Raw genomic sequence first — 19,529 nt, 5'->3', positions numbered from 1 at the left:
TAAAACACCAATGTATGACTTTGTTTTTGCAAAAATCAAAACAAAACAAAGAGAATATTTGCATAGTCTTTAGTAAACTTTAGATTATAGCCTTTCTCTTTATTACAATTATGAATCTGGTACAGTAAAGATGTACCACAGTCAAGAAAACATGTCAATATTATTAAAATATCGCCATCTGAAATAAAGATATTGCACAGATAACTCATAATAAACCTAAATTTTGAAATATTTGAATAATATGAATGAGTATTTGAATAATAAATGATACTTTGAATAACAATATTTGAAAAAAGTTATCTCTAAAAATTAAAAACAATGTTTTATTGAGTGCTATATCCACATTTTATCAATACTACTGATATTCTTTATTTTCAGTAGATAAAAATGTAAGTCACTAAGCTAGTATGTTAAACTTCTGAAGGTGTTTTATTCCCACTAAATAATAATGCAATAATCACAGAAATAAAATTCACCTATGGCCTGACATATATTTTTATATCTACTTATAAATTTCAGTTATTGTACCACAATATGACATATGACCTCTGTAATATAGGTAAAACCAATGGGATGCATTATTACGAGATGTATAACTTCCATGCTACTCAACTCCAGCATTATGTGAACACTATAGAGCATTCAAGGTAGAAGCAAAGTGCTAAAATGGGAAATAACAATGATTAGTAGGACAAGCCATTTAAAATGTCCCACATTACTGTATTGCTTTTTGACATATTTTGACTCTTGCTTCCTCTTCTAGAATATCTGTTAGTCCCTCTATGCTCTGAGCAGATCTGACGGCTTTCTTCCTGTGTGCATATATACACCTTCTTTAACTCTTGTTTTTCCATACACATGCTTTATTTAACTTTAGCATTTTTCTCAAAGATATTCTTTCATTCTAATTTATTAATGATTGCAGGTTTCTGGATTTTAAAATCAATTGTTTTTGAATAACAGATCATATATACACGAACACTCTGACAAACCCTTTGAACTGCTTCTTTTTACTCCTCAGTATTCCCACTCTTAACATCAAAAAGTGGCTTTTGTAATCACCATCAACAAAATTGGATCCTTTCATGTGTAAGGTTAAAAGTTTACAGGCAGCATCATTTGCCTGAGCAGACCTCTTTTCCTAGAGGGTCCTTCTTGCTTTCACTATCCTAGCCTTCTGCTCGGGGTTTCTTGCCTCTTCTCTCCTTCCCTTGGTTGCTTGATGAATTTACCTTTCAACGTAGATTTTGTTGGGTCAGTTATTTCAAAATCTTTGACTCAGGTAAGTTATTTCCTTGCTCAAAATTACTAGTTGTTTTAACCTGCATTATGTTATTGCCTGCCTTGTTTGGTTATTGTTACTTCTTATTTGCAATGATAGAACCAGTTTCTCCACTGCTTATGCTTGAAGTTGGCATCACTTTTGCTTCATTTTCCTATAAACCCTCAACAGTAACCAAGCCTCTGTATTAACTGTCATCTGTTTCTATGTTCCCTTCTCTTTATTGCCCAACAATTTCCTCCTCTTCAAACATCCCCAAAGGCCAATGTTATAGATTTTCCCAGGTACCTTCTGCTTTGTAATCCCATTGAGATGCAGCCCTAAGACTAATTCTTTTGGAATATTCAATTAAAAAACCTGTTTCCAGATGCACTCCAAATAAAGTCCAAGGATTTTTGTAGTATTGAGACCCTCTATGTAGCTGCATTGACCCATTTTTTCAAAGTTCTTTTCCTATGATCTCTATGTTATGACATGTCATCCAAGCAGCATTCCTACATGATCTGTTCATCTTTGTTGTGAAGACTCGTAGAGTTTTTATTAATGTTCCTTTCCATTTATGACCTCCCTATGGGGTCTAGCACAGGTGCTACTTTTGTACTTTGGGTTTCATGTTTGAGATATCATTTATGGAATCATTGGATTATGCTAAGTATATATAGTTCTACACATATTTATTTCCCACCATCAACACTTCTCAGTTTCTAAAAAAATGATGAAACCATAGAAAAGAAGCAACTTGATAAAGAACTCAAAGTCAGTAAATGACAGATAAACCTGAGACTCTAAAAAAATATACCAGCTCTTCTCACCCACTATATCTTGGCCTCCCTTTCTACCCTCTGTAATTCCTCCAGCCTTCAGCCTCTGTATGTGTTCAACTGTATAACAATGGGTACTTGATTCCTCATTCCATAGATATTAAGCACTATTACTAAATCACTAGTCATTAATTAAAAGAAAAATCTCTGGGAAAATTGATGATGTTGTTATGTACTTAATATATATCTGTATCTGGATAGTTTACTATGCTGTTTTCCTGTTTAAAAAAAATATGAACTGAAGTAAATACATCACTGAGATACTTGTACAGGCAGATCTATTATGGCAATACAATTTTCAATAGCTAAGTTATGGAATCAGCCTAGGTAACTCTCAGTAGATAAATGGATAAAGAAAATGTGGCCTGCATGTAAACACAATCTAATTTTATTTGTCTGTAAAGGAGAAAGACATATGTAGTTTTCTGGAAAGTGAATGCCACTGGAAATCAACATATCAAATCAATAAGGCAGAAATAGAAAAAATAAAAAATAATATTGCCAGTTTTATGTTTTTTCCCATTTTTGAGTCCTAAAAATTCCTTATAGAGACACAAAACCATATATGTATATATACAACACACACACACACACACACACACACACACACACACACACACACACGTGTGTGTATACATATGAAGAATGAAAGCAAATGACAGACTTGAGTAAGGAAGGAGATGCTAGCATAGGGGAAATACAAGTTGGGGAGAGGAAGAAACAAAACTGGGGTAAATATGACTACAGTACTTTATATATTTGAAAGGGATTGCTTTTATGAAATCCAGTGCTATATAAGAGTATATTATCAATAAAATTATAGTACACTGATACAATCTTTTAAAGAATAAGGATTATTGACTGCATGCTACTTCCTCTGCATTATCTCTATCGTATATTCTTCACGTGTCAGTAATAACAAATCCAGTGGAGATTAAATGATTACTGTGGCTTTCTTTTGCTAATCTACTTCAGACTGTCTTCTATGTTGTAACTAAGCTCAAAGAACTTCAATAACACATGGCTCCAATGATAGATAGTTTCTTTAGAACACTTCTTTTTTTATAAGGCCCCAAAATGAAATGTTATCTTCACATCCAACTCTATAATCTCTGTAGCCTACCAGTCACTTCCACCTCTGGCATTTGTTCCTACTGTGTCTTTCTTACAGACTCTGACCTGGTACTTCCCAAACAATAGCTTATTCTTCTTGTAATACCCAGCTCAAAACAAAAACATGGAAATGGTAAGATATTATTCCAGCAACAAAACCTTGGATGAAGATACTGTTATGTGCATGCATTGTTTTGGTGCTGTATAAAATCTCAATGGATTTGGTGGGGCTCTGTAGAAGATCATGTCTCTTACCCTAATCATCTAAACACAGTATTAAGTACATATTATACCTGAAAATAATGAAGACAGACTTTTGGAACTAAGATTATTCTCATACATAGGAAATTGAAGTAGTTAACATAGCAGAAATTAAACAAATAGGTTGAAAAAAGGACAGTTTTAAAAATAACAATTTTTTTTATTTTTATGAGAAATGTTCCTCTTCTATTAATTTAAATAAACACTCAAAAGATGATTATGGTGTTACAATGAAGAGTTAGGCTTTTAAAACAGTAACATGATGGATGATGTAGCAATTAGAAATACCTTCTTCGTTAATGGAAACTGGGACAAGGATTTTCCTTGACACTTCCTATGATGCTGACATTCTGAATTGCATCTTATATGCATTTGCTGTACACCCATGGCATAGATTTCACAAGGACATTAACACTCAATCCTCAGTGCCATGAAAAGAAGATCTAAGAGAATTGAAATTTTGATGGAGGTAGTGAATATGCCACATAGCTTAAAATGCTTTCTAGCTAAATAACAGACTCGAGACTTGCTGCATTCTAGCACATTCTATACTTTATATGCTCTACTCATTTAAACAGGATCGTGAGACTTCAATCTAAACCTGAGTTTTTGAAAAGCTAGCAACCTTCTAGCTCTGGTTTATTTCCTACTGCTGGCTACCCCTTTGTTTTCCATTGCTTTAACCAGCATCAAACATCACAAACCCCCCTGACCCTAAAGTTAGGAAGAGATGCACGCATTCTCTCTAAAAGAGCCCAACTGCTTATTTGAAGACAATTCTCCCGAAATGTATTTAATTCTACTTGTAATAAAATTAAAATCATAACCATTTCAACAATGTACTTAACTAAACAGAGGAAGGGTCAATACACTTCTAAAAAGGTAATTTGCCTACGGTGACTAATCAGAGGTGCCGGAGAAACCCAAATTTCATGAAAGAAAATCATGGGTTGGATTAATAGGGAGACAGAAGGAGAATGAGAAAACTCAGGGCACATACATTTCCGTGATGGTCTCAGGAAGATTTGTGGGGATCTCGGTGAGGCCTTTCCCTCGGCAGTCTACAATATTGTTGCTACAGGTACAGGCAGCAGGGCAGTGCAGAACACTGCAAGAGGGAGCCATGAATGACTGGTGACCTAAAAGAAAAACAAAGCAACAGCAGTTAGATTTATCTCTTGAATCTCACAATGGAGAGACGTGCGTACTGTGCTTATCAAAGTTAGTAGGAGACAAAGATCAAGTCCCCTCACACTCATTCATTAATAAGCATCCTCAATATTTCTAGAATATATTTTTGAAAGCATGCAGTTATATCTTGAGATTTAAAAAAAAGTAAGTCATAAAAGTTGTATTGTTTTTAAAATTCAGGAAGAGATTAGTAAAACTAAATTCAGATTCAAGACCAGAATTCTTTACAAAAGTAACAGCATATTTCAGAATGATCTATATCATTTCTAATAAGCTTAAGAGGAGCTTGGTTTTAATCAAACTGATGTAGTATAATTTATTTTGTTTCTGGGAAAAAATAACAGAGGACTCCATCTTGTTTGACACAACGGTTGGTCAAATTAAGTTATCCTGGGCCAACAAATGGAAGAGAAAACTGGATAATAGCAGTTTGATGTCTGGGTAGATTCAAAATGGCTGCTTTCTTTGAAGATATTAGAGTAATTTGTGGGAGATCATTCTGTAATTGTTCATCCAAATGATTCTTTTCAGGGCTTCATCTGATAGAAATTGTTGCTATGAGCAGTCACCTGCAGATGCGTAATTTCGATACTCAGTGTTTGAAAACAAACGTACTCTGAAATCAGATTTCCCAGTCTGGGTAATGAAAACCAGAACATCATCAGCCAGGCTGCATCAAACAGGCACCTGCTAAGCCATGGGTTCTGGTGAAAATCAGGACAACCCTCTGGGATCTTCTGGAAAGGGATCCTCCCACTGGGGAAGTGCCAGGGAAGAGGCTATGGGCTAGCTGCTAAACCCATCCCTCCACACAAGCTCTCAAACTACAACAGTGTTCTAAGTCTAAAAAGTGCGGGGAGGGAGAAAACAAACACACAAAATTGTAAACTTGCCTTCTTCCTCATCTAGGAGGCAGCAAGGAAAAAGCAAAAAAAAAAAAAAGAGAGAGAGAGAGAGAGAAAGAGAGAAAAACGATGGTTAGTAGAGAATGGTTAGTCATTTGCTTGGATTTTTTAAAAAGCAATCAAACATACTGAGACGATTCCATGTCATTATAGGAGAGCTGGGGTTAGATCACAAAGTGTGGGGAAAAAACATTTAAACGCCCAAAAGACATCTTTAAATGTCCACGGAGGAGCTAGTAATTCCTGTCCAATCATTTAAAAATGTGAACTATTTTCAATGCATGGTGGTCCTCTGTTGGTAAACATGGATGAAGAGACTAGGACTTCCACAGAAACCAGAACAAGTGGCTTTACAAATCTGTTACATAAAATGGGATTGTATTTTACTATAGCCTAGGCAAATCAACCCTATAATATCAGTCGTTTTTGGATGACTTACAAAAATGAATAGAATACAAATGATATGCCAATATTTGTTATAATATTGCATTGCTTACAGACTAAAGACAAGAAAACAATGGTAAAGTTTCATTTGTTTTAGAAATGTTTTGATCCTTGGCTCATTGAATCCATGTCTGTGTAATTCATAAACATGAAAAGCCAATTATATAGTGATTTCAAACTTTGTTATGCCTGGAGATGTAGCACAGTGGAAGAGTTCTTGCTGAGACATATGAGGGCCTGTGTTCCGATCCCCAGGACAATCAAAAATTTATGTGTTTCATTATTTTTTAATAAATTGTCCTGAAGCACACCTAGCCATATACTTATAAAATATTAGGCATATACATGTATATATAACATATATATATACATATACATACATACATACTCATATATGCATGTACATTCAGACGATATACGTTGAGATCTTTGAATTTGAACAGATAAAATTGGAAAAGTATATTATTATACACTATATTTTTAGTCTCCATTATTGATATTAATTTATATTGTTCATATAATTGTCTCAAGACGGGCAAAATGAGGCAGCTATGTGTGAAATATTTATATTACTATTTAGACATACAGAACACAGCAAATTGTAGCTACTGATAAATTTGGTTTGCAGACATTTCGGGACTTAAGGCAGTTACATATTTATTTTAGGTAAAAGTGAATCATTATATATATATATATATATATATATATATTTATAAAGACATACCCCATCATTTTATAATTACAGTTGTACTGAATTTTGGAGTAAGTATTCAGGATTACTGGTCATTTTTCACTACTTAATATAAAAGTAGATAATCATTACTAAAAGAGAAAATACCATTTTGCAAGTACTGTTACAATCTAGGAATTTTCTATATTCCCATGGGATGCTAATGGAAAGATTTTATCAATAATTGCCCTAGGTACAAATATCCTAGAATCTAGAACTATTCTCACTACAAAATAGGGTCTCCATGGTGATGAGTGCATGATGGCCCCCTGGAAAGCAAATCTGAAACTTTGAAATTTGAGTTTCTTACACCTGTTAAACTATAGCAGAAAAGTAAAAATAAATATAAATACTGTAACCTCACTGATCTTACCACTGCAGACAAATTCTCGTTTTTGAACCTCTGCTACATTATGTCCCCTCAGATGGGATGGGCCCATACACTGAGTGTACAAGCCCACCCGAGGCCTTTGGCGAAGCCAGTCCGAGAGCCAGGCCAGGTGGCAGTCGCAGTACAAGTTGTTCGAATGGAGTCGACTAAACAAGGGGGAGGAGGTCAGAGCAAGAAAATAGGACACAGTTAATTCAAATATTGTTAGTAAAAAATATATACTTTAAAAAAAATCAACACAAGCAGACACGTCTTAGGGAGTTACTATACAATTATTTCTCAGATAATTAAGCCGCTTCACAAAAATGAGTCAATTCTCTTCCTTTACTGAGCTAGACAAAAAGACAGAAGTAGGACCACGAAATTATTTTGCCTATATTCATTCAAAAGAGTAATGAGAAAAAAGTATCAGCTCAGGGCAAATTATTCTTCATCCCCAACATAACAAAAGCCAGTGCATGTGGTCCAAGGCTATGGGCATGAAGAGGGATGGAGGGCAAGTGTTTAGAACTAAAGGTGTGGCTTACAGACCAAATATCAGTAAGGTCCTGCCATTATTGGTTTCTATAGCAACGGTTTACAAAGGCATTTTAGGATAGCTGTATTTTGCTGAGTAAGATACATAATTCAAAATAAGACAGTCTGTTTTTAACATACCTCTTTTAATTTCTCCCCTCCCTCCCTTCTTCCCCCATTCCATCCCATCCAGTCTCTCAGAAAAGGGATTAGCTGAATTTGGCTCTCAGGATCTTGCTTCAAAGAGCAAAGAGTAAAATTAAAAGGCAAAAGTGGCTGGAAGGGAAGAAATTAAATAAGACCCCTTTATGTTGCCAGAATGTGCACAAGATCATGGATTCCTTCCAAATTGCAAATAGTACTTCTCCATTAATAAAATATCAGGCAAATGTATCCACTAAATTAGGTAAATGACTTCAAACTGGCTTTTACGTTTGCTCAAGCTAAAGAAAGGGGCACCTAATGCTATAAATCAAAATATCATTCCTAGAATTGTCTATGACACAGTGAAACAATTTTAGCCCCTTTTAGCTGATGTGTTCAATTCTAACTCAATAATGATAATGGATAGTAAAACATAGAACTCAGCCTAGAAAGATAATCAGAGTATAAAAATGGAATTTTTAAGTACCAATGATGCCATAGAAAAATGAGCCAACCAAAAGGGAGGGGATTTAAAGTTAAATGATGGCTTTATTCTCCTTTAGTGTGTGTATAAGAACTAGGGTGTCCTACATCAAAACCAGAAGGCATATCCTGAGGTCAAATATTAGATTCTGGGGAAGGTGAGTGACCGGTTCTTTGGTTTGCCTTTGGTAGCCACTGGTGCCTTTTCCATCACTCTGTACCAAATATGTCCATTTAAACACAGCCTCCTACCTTGTCCACATCAAATAAAGAGTGGGCATAAGATATAAAAAATGTTAAAGCTTCTTTGGAAGACAAGCTATTAAAGGCACTAAAATACAATGGTATATTGTTTTTACAGTTTCTGTAGATTTCCTTTTACAGGGATGAAAACCATGGTCCTTTCTTTTCACATACATTATACAGAGTTAATATTAAAATGATTTTGTCAAATATGGTTTGAGTAAGTGAGACTATTAATTAATCTCATTCTCATAAGTAAATTTTAGTTATTAAATTTGTATTGTCCAGGTATCAAAAGACTTATGATTTAATGTACTTTTTAATTTTATTTTTTTAGATAAGGTCTCAGCATGCATCCCTAGCTAGATTGGAACTTTCCATGTAGACAAGACTGGCCTTGTACACATTACCTCCACCTGACTCTGCTACCTAAGTATTGGGTTAAAGGCCCTGCCACCACACACAACTCAATGAGTATTTAAGAAATAAAATGAATGCTTTAAAGTACCAGCTATTTGATTTCTTATTTTTTCCTTTATTTTGTTTATTTTTTAAGGGGGATTCTCATGTAAGCCTCCCTTCTTTGACCTCCCCATGTAGCAAAGGCCAGTCTGGAGTGCTTGAACTTCCTGTTTCCTCTCAGATGATTGGGTGCCAACTGTGCATTCCCATGTCTGGCTTAGTTATATGTTATTTTTAAATGAGAAATATTTTTGAAAACTTAATCAAAATAGACTTAACTGATTAAAAAACACATTTTGTTTCCATGTTTCCAGTAATTCACTTTTTAGGTCTAGGTGATTTTGAAAGCCAGATCACAAGAGATTCATGTCTTAAAATACCAAAATTAAATATCTACACATTGGGGTTTAATGATTAATTTTTCCTGGAGACAGAAAAATAAGCTGTTGCTCATACTTTATTTCACAAAAATATCTTAATGACTGTGTGTAACCCTGGAAAGATATTTTTAAATATAAGTGCTGACACAGCTTTAATTATGCAAAGACCAGTGGGTGATGCCCTGACTTTACATTACAGAGAACGCAGGAGCACAGTTTATCTGTATTAGGTCTGCTTCTAATAGAGTAATAAAATCATAAAGATTTCCCATTTATCATTTCTGACAGCCAATCAAGGAGTCTTCCACTTCTTAATGAAATGTGACCTCTACAATAGCTCAAAGTAAATGTTTTATTTTACTTCAAACTTTCTGCAATGCATGCATATCATTTTAAGGAAACATCACATTTTCAGAGTAATAGTTCATTTTCTAAAATAATATTTCTAGAATTCTTCCCGAGTTGCAGTTTGTTCACCTGTGCTATAATGAACTAATGGTCCTATACCCTGCTTATTAAAAATTGCAGTGAAGAAACAGCCTTAATTAATTAAATCCATCTTTCTTTACATTTCATCTACTTACAATGTCCTAAGTTTAGGCATATGGTTGAAACTTGCCACTGAAAGTCTAGTAATATTGTTATTGTTGAGTGTGCTGTAGAATGAAAAAAGTTAAAAATTTTAGTTAGATACAGTAAACCATTGATCATTTTATATTAACATCAAATATTTCTCATGACTCTATGTAAGTAAATAACCAACATTCTCATAGAGAAACAAAGAATTCACTATTTTAGAGAAAAGGTGATGACTAATTTTTCATATTACAATATATTAATATACATTGTATTTTATTTAACAATTGTTATACATATGTATGGCTTAGGTCAGAAAATTTTACTATATGATACTATTCCATGCAAGCCTGCTTACCATAGGAGAGTCAATTAGGAAATTGCACTTTACATTTCTTTGTTTAATTAGTGTCTAATTAGTGTTCATGGATATGTACACATTCTTGGACTCTTCAGGTGAAATTTCATACCAGCAACACATAATCATTACTATGGAGGACTACTTCATTACTCTTTGCTCTGGATGCTACTGCTAACGTTTTGGTGTAAAATAATCCATCTATACTTGGCATTTTCATCTTTTGGAGATGAAGTGTCTTGCTCTGGCAGCATATTAAAGCTTTGATGTAGCCTGTTTTAGTTATAGCATGGCATACTGTCCTTTGTATAATTCTGTTGGGTCACAATCTCAGTCATCATTTTGTGAGGTAGCGCCAGAAAGAGAGGTGGTCAAAGGAGTTTTGGTGAAAGGTATAATAATCCTTTCTTGATTCGGATCGCTTCTCCTCTCCTTTAATATACATAATTGTCGATTTAATTAGTTATTATTACTTTGAAGATGGGGAAGAGAGTCAATTGAAAGAGAATTACTTTAAGAAGTAAACTTTGTACTTCAAACAGATATATTGTAATAGCACTTGACAAGTAGTTCATGTTGCCTGAGCATAAGTAAATGCTAGATTTGAGACAACATGAGGTGATGGATTCAATGTTTTATAGATGCTCATAAATTATGTATTCTCTCTATGTGACTTTAAGTCACTAGGTTAGTTATTCTATCTGTGAATACATTTTAAAACTAGGTAGCAAAGAGTCATTCAGTGTTTTGAGTCCATAGCTGATGTAACCAACTTTCCTGATAAGTCAAATCCTGATCCCCAGAAAATACTCTGCAGCCAACAAACCGAACAACTGATGGTTTGCCTAAAGAGGGTTTGCAAATGTACGCTTTCTGGTTCTAACACAATTAATTAACAAGATGAAATAAATGAATTAATTACTAGTATTTTTAAGAACAGGTAGGAGATTAGCCTAAAAATTTCCATTTCAAGGTTCCTGGAAGAGTCATATTATTTGGCCATCTTCCATAGCACCAGAGGAATGAACAACTGAACATTAGGTATGACAACAGCAAATATCATGTCTGGTTTACTGAAGAGCATACTGTCCTCCATTGTTAGTCATTTTTGTTTTTTGTTTCTTGTTTGTTTGTTTTTTTGTCTTTAAGAGTTGGAGGTTTTATTGAAGATATTTTAATACCTGACTTTACCATGGTGATTAGAGGAAAGAATAGGCGCTCTGAAAAGAAGAAAGACATCCTCAAGTGTGCCTACACACTCCACAAGGGCGAGTCTTGTCTCTTTTTCTCTGTTTTGCTCACCCATTCCATTTCTTTGCCCCCTCATTTCATTTATGCTAAGGAGTGACCTCCACAGACTGCTGAGTTTAAAAATCCCAGTGCAAACTCTTCACGAGGCTCAAAAATCACCCACCTGGATCATCAGTGTATCACTTTTGCCTGGGCAGAACCCTCAGGCTTTTGCCAATTTCCCACTCAATGAATCATTTGCTGTTTTAACAGATCACTCATAACTCTCCTTCGATAAACTAGTCACCTCAGTTTCACATCACCCCCAGGACGTTTCACAAAATGAACAAACAACCCAAATTCACTCTTATTCTTTCCAATTCTAAGTGTCTTTTGTTTGTCTAATTCATCTCTATAAGTGGGTCTGTTTTCAAAGAGACTTGACTTCTACTGACCTCTTTTCCCTCTCTCCAAATTTAGGCTTATTCAACATAACTACAATCTTTGAAAGCACAAGGCATACTGAGATCTGATTTTGAGATTCTTTTATGAACACTTTCTCCTACATATAAACTAATTCAAATTTTAAGTTGACTCTCTTTTACCAGAATATGTTTTATAGAAAAGGTATCTTGGTGCAAAAATACAAAATATTACCCTTGAAATAATGAAGAACATGTTAGAAATTGATGATGATTTAGCTGCTCTTGTTTCTTAGTGCCAAGCAAGAGAAAGGGTTGGCAGAAAGTCTGCTATTTAATGGATATGACTCACTACTTTCCATTTAATTAACTTATGCCTATCCTGTAGGCAAAAAATATGTAAAACTAGCATTTCTATTTCATTTCTGTGTTCAATGTCCTAATAAGAAGAAAATCACATAGATAAATTCAATTTTTAAGGTTGAGACTGTTTCTTCATAGTACAAATACGTAGTTAATTTTATATTCTATTAACCAAGAATTCCACAGGAACCCAGCTTACCATGAGCAATAAATTGACTCTTCTCTCACCTACTCTGACTTTTCTCTTGGAATCTCAGACTTTATTAACTGTCTGTATAAAAAAATTCTTATCAAGACATTTTATCAATGATCAGCACAATTACACTGTCTTCTGTTGTTGGCCTCAATACTGTCAGACAGTCAAATATGCTCATGGAATGAAAATAAAATGCAAATTAAAACCCTGGGAATCTTAAATCACATATGAAGCTTAAGTTGCTATTCTTCCATTTTTTTTTGCATGAGGTCAGAAGATAAGATCCCACAGAGTCAGAGTTCTGTCAGCTTTCTTTCCGGAACACTGCTTAGTATAGGTCTACTTAGTAATTCCATCTTCTTAAAGTTTTTTCCCATTTTCCTTTATCAATCAAATTATGGAAAGGTTGTTTGAAATGCATTAAATGTATTACCTTTAAAAATGTATATACATTATGTTCACGACATCACAAAATTTTACCATAAACCGTTTAAATATTTTACAAACACACAAACATTTTCTTGTAATATATGATTTTAATTATTTTCATCCATAATCAGGCTCCAATCATCATGTATCTCTATGATATAAAATTAGGAGCTCATTCCAAAGTTTTAGATTTTTATTTAATTTCATGAATTATTATTCTTTATCATGTTGCATAATAGTGGTTACCTCAGAGGTCAAACTTGAGATGTTTTATTAAGACATAATAACAATATTCAATTTTTAATTTTTATTTTATTTGCATATTAATGTTTCCCACAAAGGTCAATCGTTAGAACTTTTACTAAGATGAAAATAACTATATGCACAGTGACTGTATTTCCAAAACTTTTCTGATTTATTTAAATACATAGTTATTATATATGTGTGTGTGTGTGTGTGTGTGTGTGTGTGTGTGTGTGTGTGTAAAATGCTTCAGTTTGTGGTGCTGACACTTTTCTCTCCCCCTGATGCATACTCTCAGCTCTCCTGCCCCACCCCCACATACAGGCAGAACACACGGATTAGAGAGTGGCTTTAAACTAAAGCGGACCTAAGCACTTTTCACCGACTTTCCAAGAGAAAAAAGATTTTTTCAGCAACCATAAAAATGCTTCCTTATACAGAACAATTTATAAGAGTATCATTTATGATTTTTATCAACTCTTTAAGATATTAACTCAGATCAGAGGGCAGCTAGAAACTCTTCTCTAATATGTAATAAAAATAAAAATCACAAAGCAATCTTACTAAAATAAGTTATCTTGGTTGAAAGATTATTCATCTTCAGAATTTGTTTTATTTCAGTGGCCCCCAAAATCCTCAGTTAACCCCTTCCTCCCATTTTGTGGAGGGTGGACTCGATAATTCCTGTAAAACTTTTAACAAATTGATGAGAAATTCAAAACCATTTCACATTCAACACATCAGATTTCTGACTGTGTCTCTGAAATGGATCTCATCCATGGCTCATTCAAATTAGGAATTCAAATTCAAAATAAACTTATAAAACATACAAAAACGAAGTTGACTTACGATGTCATGAAAAACTGCATGATTAAATAAAAACACCTTTCCATTACTCACTAATCACAAAATTCATCAGTAAGTAGAGGTTTAGTTTGGCTTTTTATCTTCATATTTAGGAATTTGGGAACTTCTGAAAGATCTATTCATGCCATGAGGATATTTTATTAAAAAGCAGATCTTTCAAGTACTCTTCTTAAATACAGCGTGTCTACATAGAGACATTTGCATGCTTTTGCCCATACACATCTTGACTCTTTCTGTGTACTCACAAGTTTTTTTTAAGGAGTATTGTTGTTGTCATTAGGAGAACATTTTGACACAGCGCTATCAGACAGTAGCTAAGGCATCACATTATCACTCTCTAGACACAATGCTCCTACAAAAAGCGTCAGAGAAATAAGCAATACTCACAGTACTTCTAGATCTCTTAGAGCTCTAAATGCTCCATCTTCAATGCAGCTGATCTGGTTGTAATCCAGTTGCCTGTTAAATGAATTAAAAGACTCTGTGTAAGGGAAAGGAGCAGAAGCAGGGTGTAGGAGACCTGAAGACTTCTGAAGGGGCACTGAAGCTCTGATGACACTCCCCGAAGTGCTTCCTCACACACACTCATCTGCTCAAGAATGTCACAAGCCATTCTGCCCTCTCTGTGCAGCTACTGAAATCTCTTTTTGTTCCGAACTGTCTGTGCAAATAGCAGCCCTTGGAAAGCTCCGGTAAATAATAACTGCACCTTATATTAAATGCCATAGGAATGCAATTTCATTACATCAAGAAAAGCTATCCATTAAAAGCTTTCAGCGTCATCTCGCTGAAACAATTTCATTAAGGTAAAGGGCTGTAAATCACTTAATGTCACATGCACCCCCTCAGTGACCTAACAGAATCCATTTATCAGAGAAGCCCAGCTGCATGTTAATTTCACTATCCTTGGCAAGAAGGAGTAAGAGTACTTTCGGGTTTCCATCTTTTAATGGCAGTTTCCTTTCCAAACTCCAAACTGAAAACAAGAAATGATGCTGTGCATCTCCTCTCCCCAACCAAGAACACACATTAGAAAGTTTGCCGTCATCATATACTGGGCTTCACTACTCTCCAAATCCGCATTTCTTATCACATACAAATTCTCTCCAATGTCAGTCTAGAATTTTTTGAGTTAAGAAACTTTAGGAATATGATTCATGAAGAAAACTATTTGTTCACTATTAGGAAATGAATTCATTACAACTTAAATGAAACTTTGGGTCTTTTTCTTTAATATGATAATTTTAACCCCAAACAATAAATAAACATCAACTCTAATTATTTCATTACAATAGTGTATAGAGTATGAAAATAGTTTTACCTGTTATTTCTGTCCACTCAATAATATATAATTTAAACAAATGACTCTCCATCAGTGCTTTAAGTACTGGATGTAAATATTCAGTTTTAGAAGGAATAAAATCCATGCCTCAAAGTTGCTTAAGTTCTTTTTTCTTTTTCTGATGTTTGTGTTTGAAATAAAAAAATCTTACTGCTCATGTTAATGAATTTACTTTCAATCTGGGGGAGAAGAAAAGTGGGGGAAGTAGACGGAGGGGAAACTGTGGTAGGATGTCTTGTGTGAGAGAAGAAACTATTTTCAATAATACACAGGAAATTGACTTCCTTGAAAGACAGAACCAAGTACTATCTACACTCCACTCCTGTTTCCAGCAAGTAGTGCTAACCCTGGTGTCGTGATGCTTGGAGACATTATTGTTCCAGTAGAGACAAGATATTTGAATGCTTCATTTGATAGAGAAATGAAATGTTAGCCCTCCATGATTTCTCTGGGAATGTGGATATACAAGAGTGAGATTACAATCATTGTATAAATGTATTTCGTCCTTGCTTCAAGTCCAGAATTCACCAAGAGGCCTAATTCACATTTGAGGATCACTATGAGAGAATTGTTTGAAAATTGTATAAAACAACTTGTCCTCTCACGAGGCTACAGAGTAGAGGAGCAGTGACTTTCTCTGGTGACTTCCAGAGAAGACTCTTTAGATAACTTAGAAAGTATGTACACAGGGGATATCTTATGAATGATACATCTCATTTTTAAACCAGTCTCCAGGAAACACAAGCATAAACAATAGTACCCGATGTCATATAAATAGTACAATATAGGCCAATATAAAAGAAGGTCCATCCTGGGAAAGATAGAGTTCCATTCTGTTTATAAACCTAAGCTTTCCCCAAATACTACCCAAGGCTCCTGATACTGTAATAGTTGAAAGCTTTTCCCACTTATTAGGAAGTAATGCAGAAGTATAATTTCATTTTCCAGGAAGACATTTAAAGCCTCATGATATAATATGGCTGCTGTGGTTCCAAGAAAACACTTAGATTCTTGAGCACTTTTGATTTTTAAAGATTAAATTCATTTAACAATTAAGCTAATAGCCTTTTTATTTCAAAGTGCTAAATATATAACTACACTACCATTCTATAACCTCTTGAACAATTTATCAAAGCCATTTAAATTAGTACAGTGGCATGAAGTGTTACCCTTGACATGCTACAAAAGAGAAATTGTTTCCAGACAAATTGGCAAAATCTTTTAATGCTATCAAATTTGCCTAATGCAGTCTCCAGGTTAATCTGTAAAAGGGTGAGCTGTATGTTTGCCCATATCTTATTATCCTTAGCTGTCAATGTATAAATCAGTGCTGACACAGCTTCTTCTAAATCATGCATACAATGCACAAAGGGGAATCTGGAGCATGCCAGAAAGCACTCAGGCGAATCTTGTTCTACAAGACTAAAAGACCCATCACTTTCCTTATGCCAGAATTTGTACTGTTGCTGGAAACGTAAACAATTGAACTCCTATTTGGTATTGTGCATGGTTGCATGTTGTTCTTGACAGTTTAAAAATATATATATAAACCCTATGGTAAAGATATTAAGAATGTTTGAGTTTCATAGGACATGAGTTTTCTTAAAAGTTTTATGAATGTTGCCAAATCTCAGATCACATATTTCCTAAGAGTGAAAATAATTCATGGAGTTGTGAATAAGAAAAGGAAGCAAAATCTCACTGGTGAACAATTTCTTTATCAATTGTGAATTTTGTGATATTTAAGTGAGTGGCTACAGAAAACCTTGTGCTTCCATGATTGCCCATTAGGCGATCGCTCTGTGCAGAACTCCATTTGTCTACAATGGAGTGCAAAACAAACAGTGTCAAAATAGTGCCAAGCATAATTGATTTTGGGCTTTCTGGACTCTTTTCTTGCACCTTAGTTCTCTTGCTCTGCATATATCCCTCTCAAGGGCCCTTCAAGACCTGGGTGCTTGTGCCTACTATAAAAAGAAAAGGGTCTGGTCTTGCATTTAGAAAAGGCTAACTTTCCTTAGATGTGATTTCCAATTAAAACATGGAATTGTTATGAATTAAGGAATCCAGATACTCTTTTTTAATTCTCTAAAATCCCAATTAATTATTCAGCCAAAATTTTATTCTTTAAAGGGTTCAAATGAGAAGAACATGGGGGGGGGATAGGTAAATTTATCTGATGCTTTTGTTGTACATGAGCTACATTTCACCCATGAGGAGATTCTTCTTAATATTTATTGGAAGAAAGAATCCTACTGTAGTTACATTTTCTTAGCTCTTCATTCAGTCTGGATTACCACGGGTGTCTGTATCTTCTCTTTATAATTTCCACAATGTAACCTTCACTTTGCTCCTGTTCCAGTGGGAAAATTCCACTAGCCTCTACACCACTGTTCTTACTGGTAGAATTGTTTTTTCAAGCCGTGCATGGTTTCAAGAAAATAAAGAAGCTGAACAAAATCATCACCTTCATCCTCATCGCGTTAAGCATTAAGTCCTATGAATCTCTTTTCAGCCGTGGCCAAAGATGCATTGATACACAGAAAGCCCCAGGCTTCCCATATTGGTGGTTCCTACCTTGGGTGACAATAGTCTCAGGCCACACCATTTGCCAACAGACTTGTACATTGAAAAGAATACTCTGTGACTCACATACAGAATATATAAAGCTTGTCTGGTTTTATTTCACAGTAAACAGTCTCTGAGGGTGATTAATGGAAACAATATATAATGTTTCTAACCTTAAGCCTAAAACAGGTATAATAAAGATGAAAGTTTAAACATAATACAGCTGGATATACTGTATTTTGTTCTGTTTAGGTTTTCTTAAAATATTTCCTATTTCTTTCCTCTAAAATTTAGCTACAATACACTATTTTAATCTTACACAGAAAACTTACTACATCGTGTTAAATTTAGATGATTGCATCTCTATCCACAGCAAACATGTATTTTTCTTTAGCATCCAAGAAATAATATTCAATTATTAATTGGTTCTCTTTCATAGGAATTAGAATATTTAAAATACAGTTAACTGTGAAATATCACAGAACATTAAAATCCATAATTATGTGTGTTCCAGGCACGATGTACCAATTTCTCAATGAAGTTTATATGACAATGCCACACTTTTGTTATATTTTTAATTTCATGTGTTAGAAATGGTGTGTTATTTACATTGCTGCTATAAAACAAAAGACTCTAAACTTTTACACAATTTAAAACAAATCAAAGTGGTCAGAATCAATAAAAGAGTATTTTACAATGTAAAGAAACTGGATTTTTTAAAAGTGAATTACAGGAAAAAAAGAGAGGAAAGTCTTTTAATATGGGTATAGTATCTTTTGTAAGGGTAAAATTCAAGTCATATAAAATTGTACATATGCAAATCCCATGCCAACTGTTATTTAAACAACATACATCTCTCAGAATGAGCTCACCAGCAGCAGCCTGCTTTGGGGGCATTTCATGCTTATGTGAGAATCTATTCTAAGAATTTCAAGAATTTGCACTATCTTAGATTACATTCTTTTACAGTCTTTCAGGCAATGCTTTCTGTATTTCAATAACAAGTAACCTCAGATTTCACTAGAGTAATCTGTATTACACACATACATGCATTTGCTAGAATACTCTTTACTACAAACATACAAGCATTTGCTATTTGAGTAGAGGAAAAGAAAAGGATAGCCTACGGATTAAAAAAAAAAATTGTAACAGGAAATAGAGGAAACACAAGTATAAGGATATTTGGTTCCCGTCATTTCTAGGAAAACTAACCAAAGTTGTATGAAACTAAGACTGATTATAATAAATACTTACATTTATTGAACACACTGCATGTTACATATTGATTGTATGCAATCTCATTATCCTTCATAGTAAATTGAGAAGGTAAATATTGCCAGCATCTCAAATGCACAGATCAAATAATAAGACTCAAAAGTCTGAGAACTTATATACAGTAAGTAGCAAATAGTGTTTATCTTTGATTGTAATTGAGACCGATATATTCCCTAAGTCCCTGCACAGTATCCAAAAGTTGAGGAAGCAAATTTACAATGCTTCTCTGTTTCAGGCAAATTTTTAGATAAATGGATGGGCATGATTCAAAGCAGTGTAAAACTCAGAAAATGT

At 34.3% G+C, this 19,529-nt stretch overlaps 1 protein-coding gene across 2 annotated transcripts in view; it reads right to left on the bottom strand.

Annotated features, from left to right (window-relative positions):
* Slit2 (slit guidance ligand 2) overlaps positions 1-19,529 on the bottom strand; it is a 338,894-nt gene that overhangs the window by 113,234 nt on the left and 206,131 nt on the right. For both annotated transcript variants that reach the window (XM_006976103.4, XM_006976104.4), the window contains exons 6-9: positions 14,438-14,509; positions 9,951-10,022; positions 7,121-7,284; positions 4,478-4,616 (exon numbers count right to left, since the gene is read on the bottom strand). In XM_006976103.4, coding sequence (XP_006976165.1) covers positions 4,478-4,616; positions 7,121-7,284; positions 9,951-10,022; positions 14,438-14,509 — 447 coding nt within the window. The remainder of the gene's footprint in view (positions 1-4,477; positions 4,617-7,120; positions 7,285-9,950; positions 10,023-14,437; positions 14,510-19,529) is intronic.

Source organism: Peromyscus maniculatus, chromosome 10, assembly GCF_049852395.1.
Source record: "Peromyscus maniculatus bairdii isolate BWxNUB_F1_BW_parent chromosome 10, HU_Pman_BW_mat_3.1, whole genome shotgun sequence".
Lineage (NCBI taxonomy): Eukaryota > Metazoa > Chordata > Mammalia > Rodentia > Cricetidae > Peromyscus > Peromyscus maniculatus.
The sequence above is the reverse complement of the archived record's forward strand: the minus strand, read 5'-3'. Positions and strand labels throughout refer to the sequence as shown.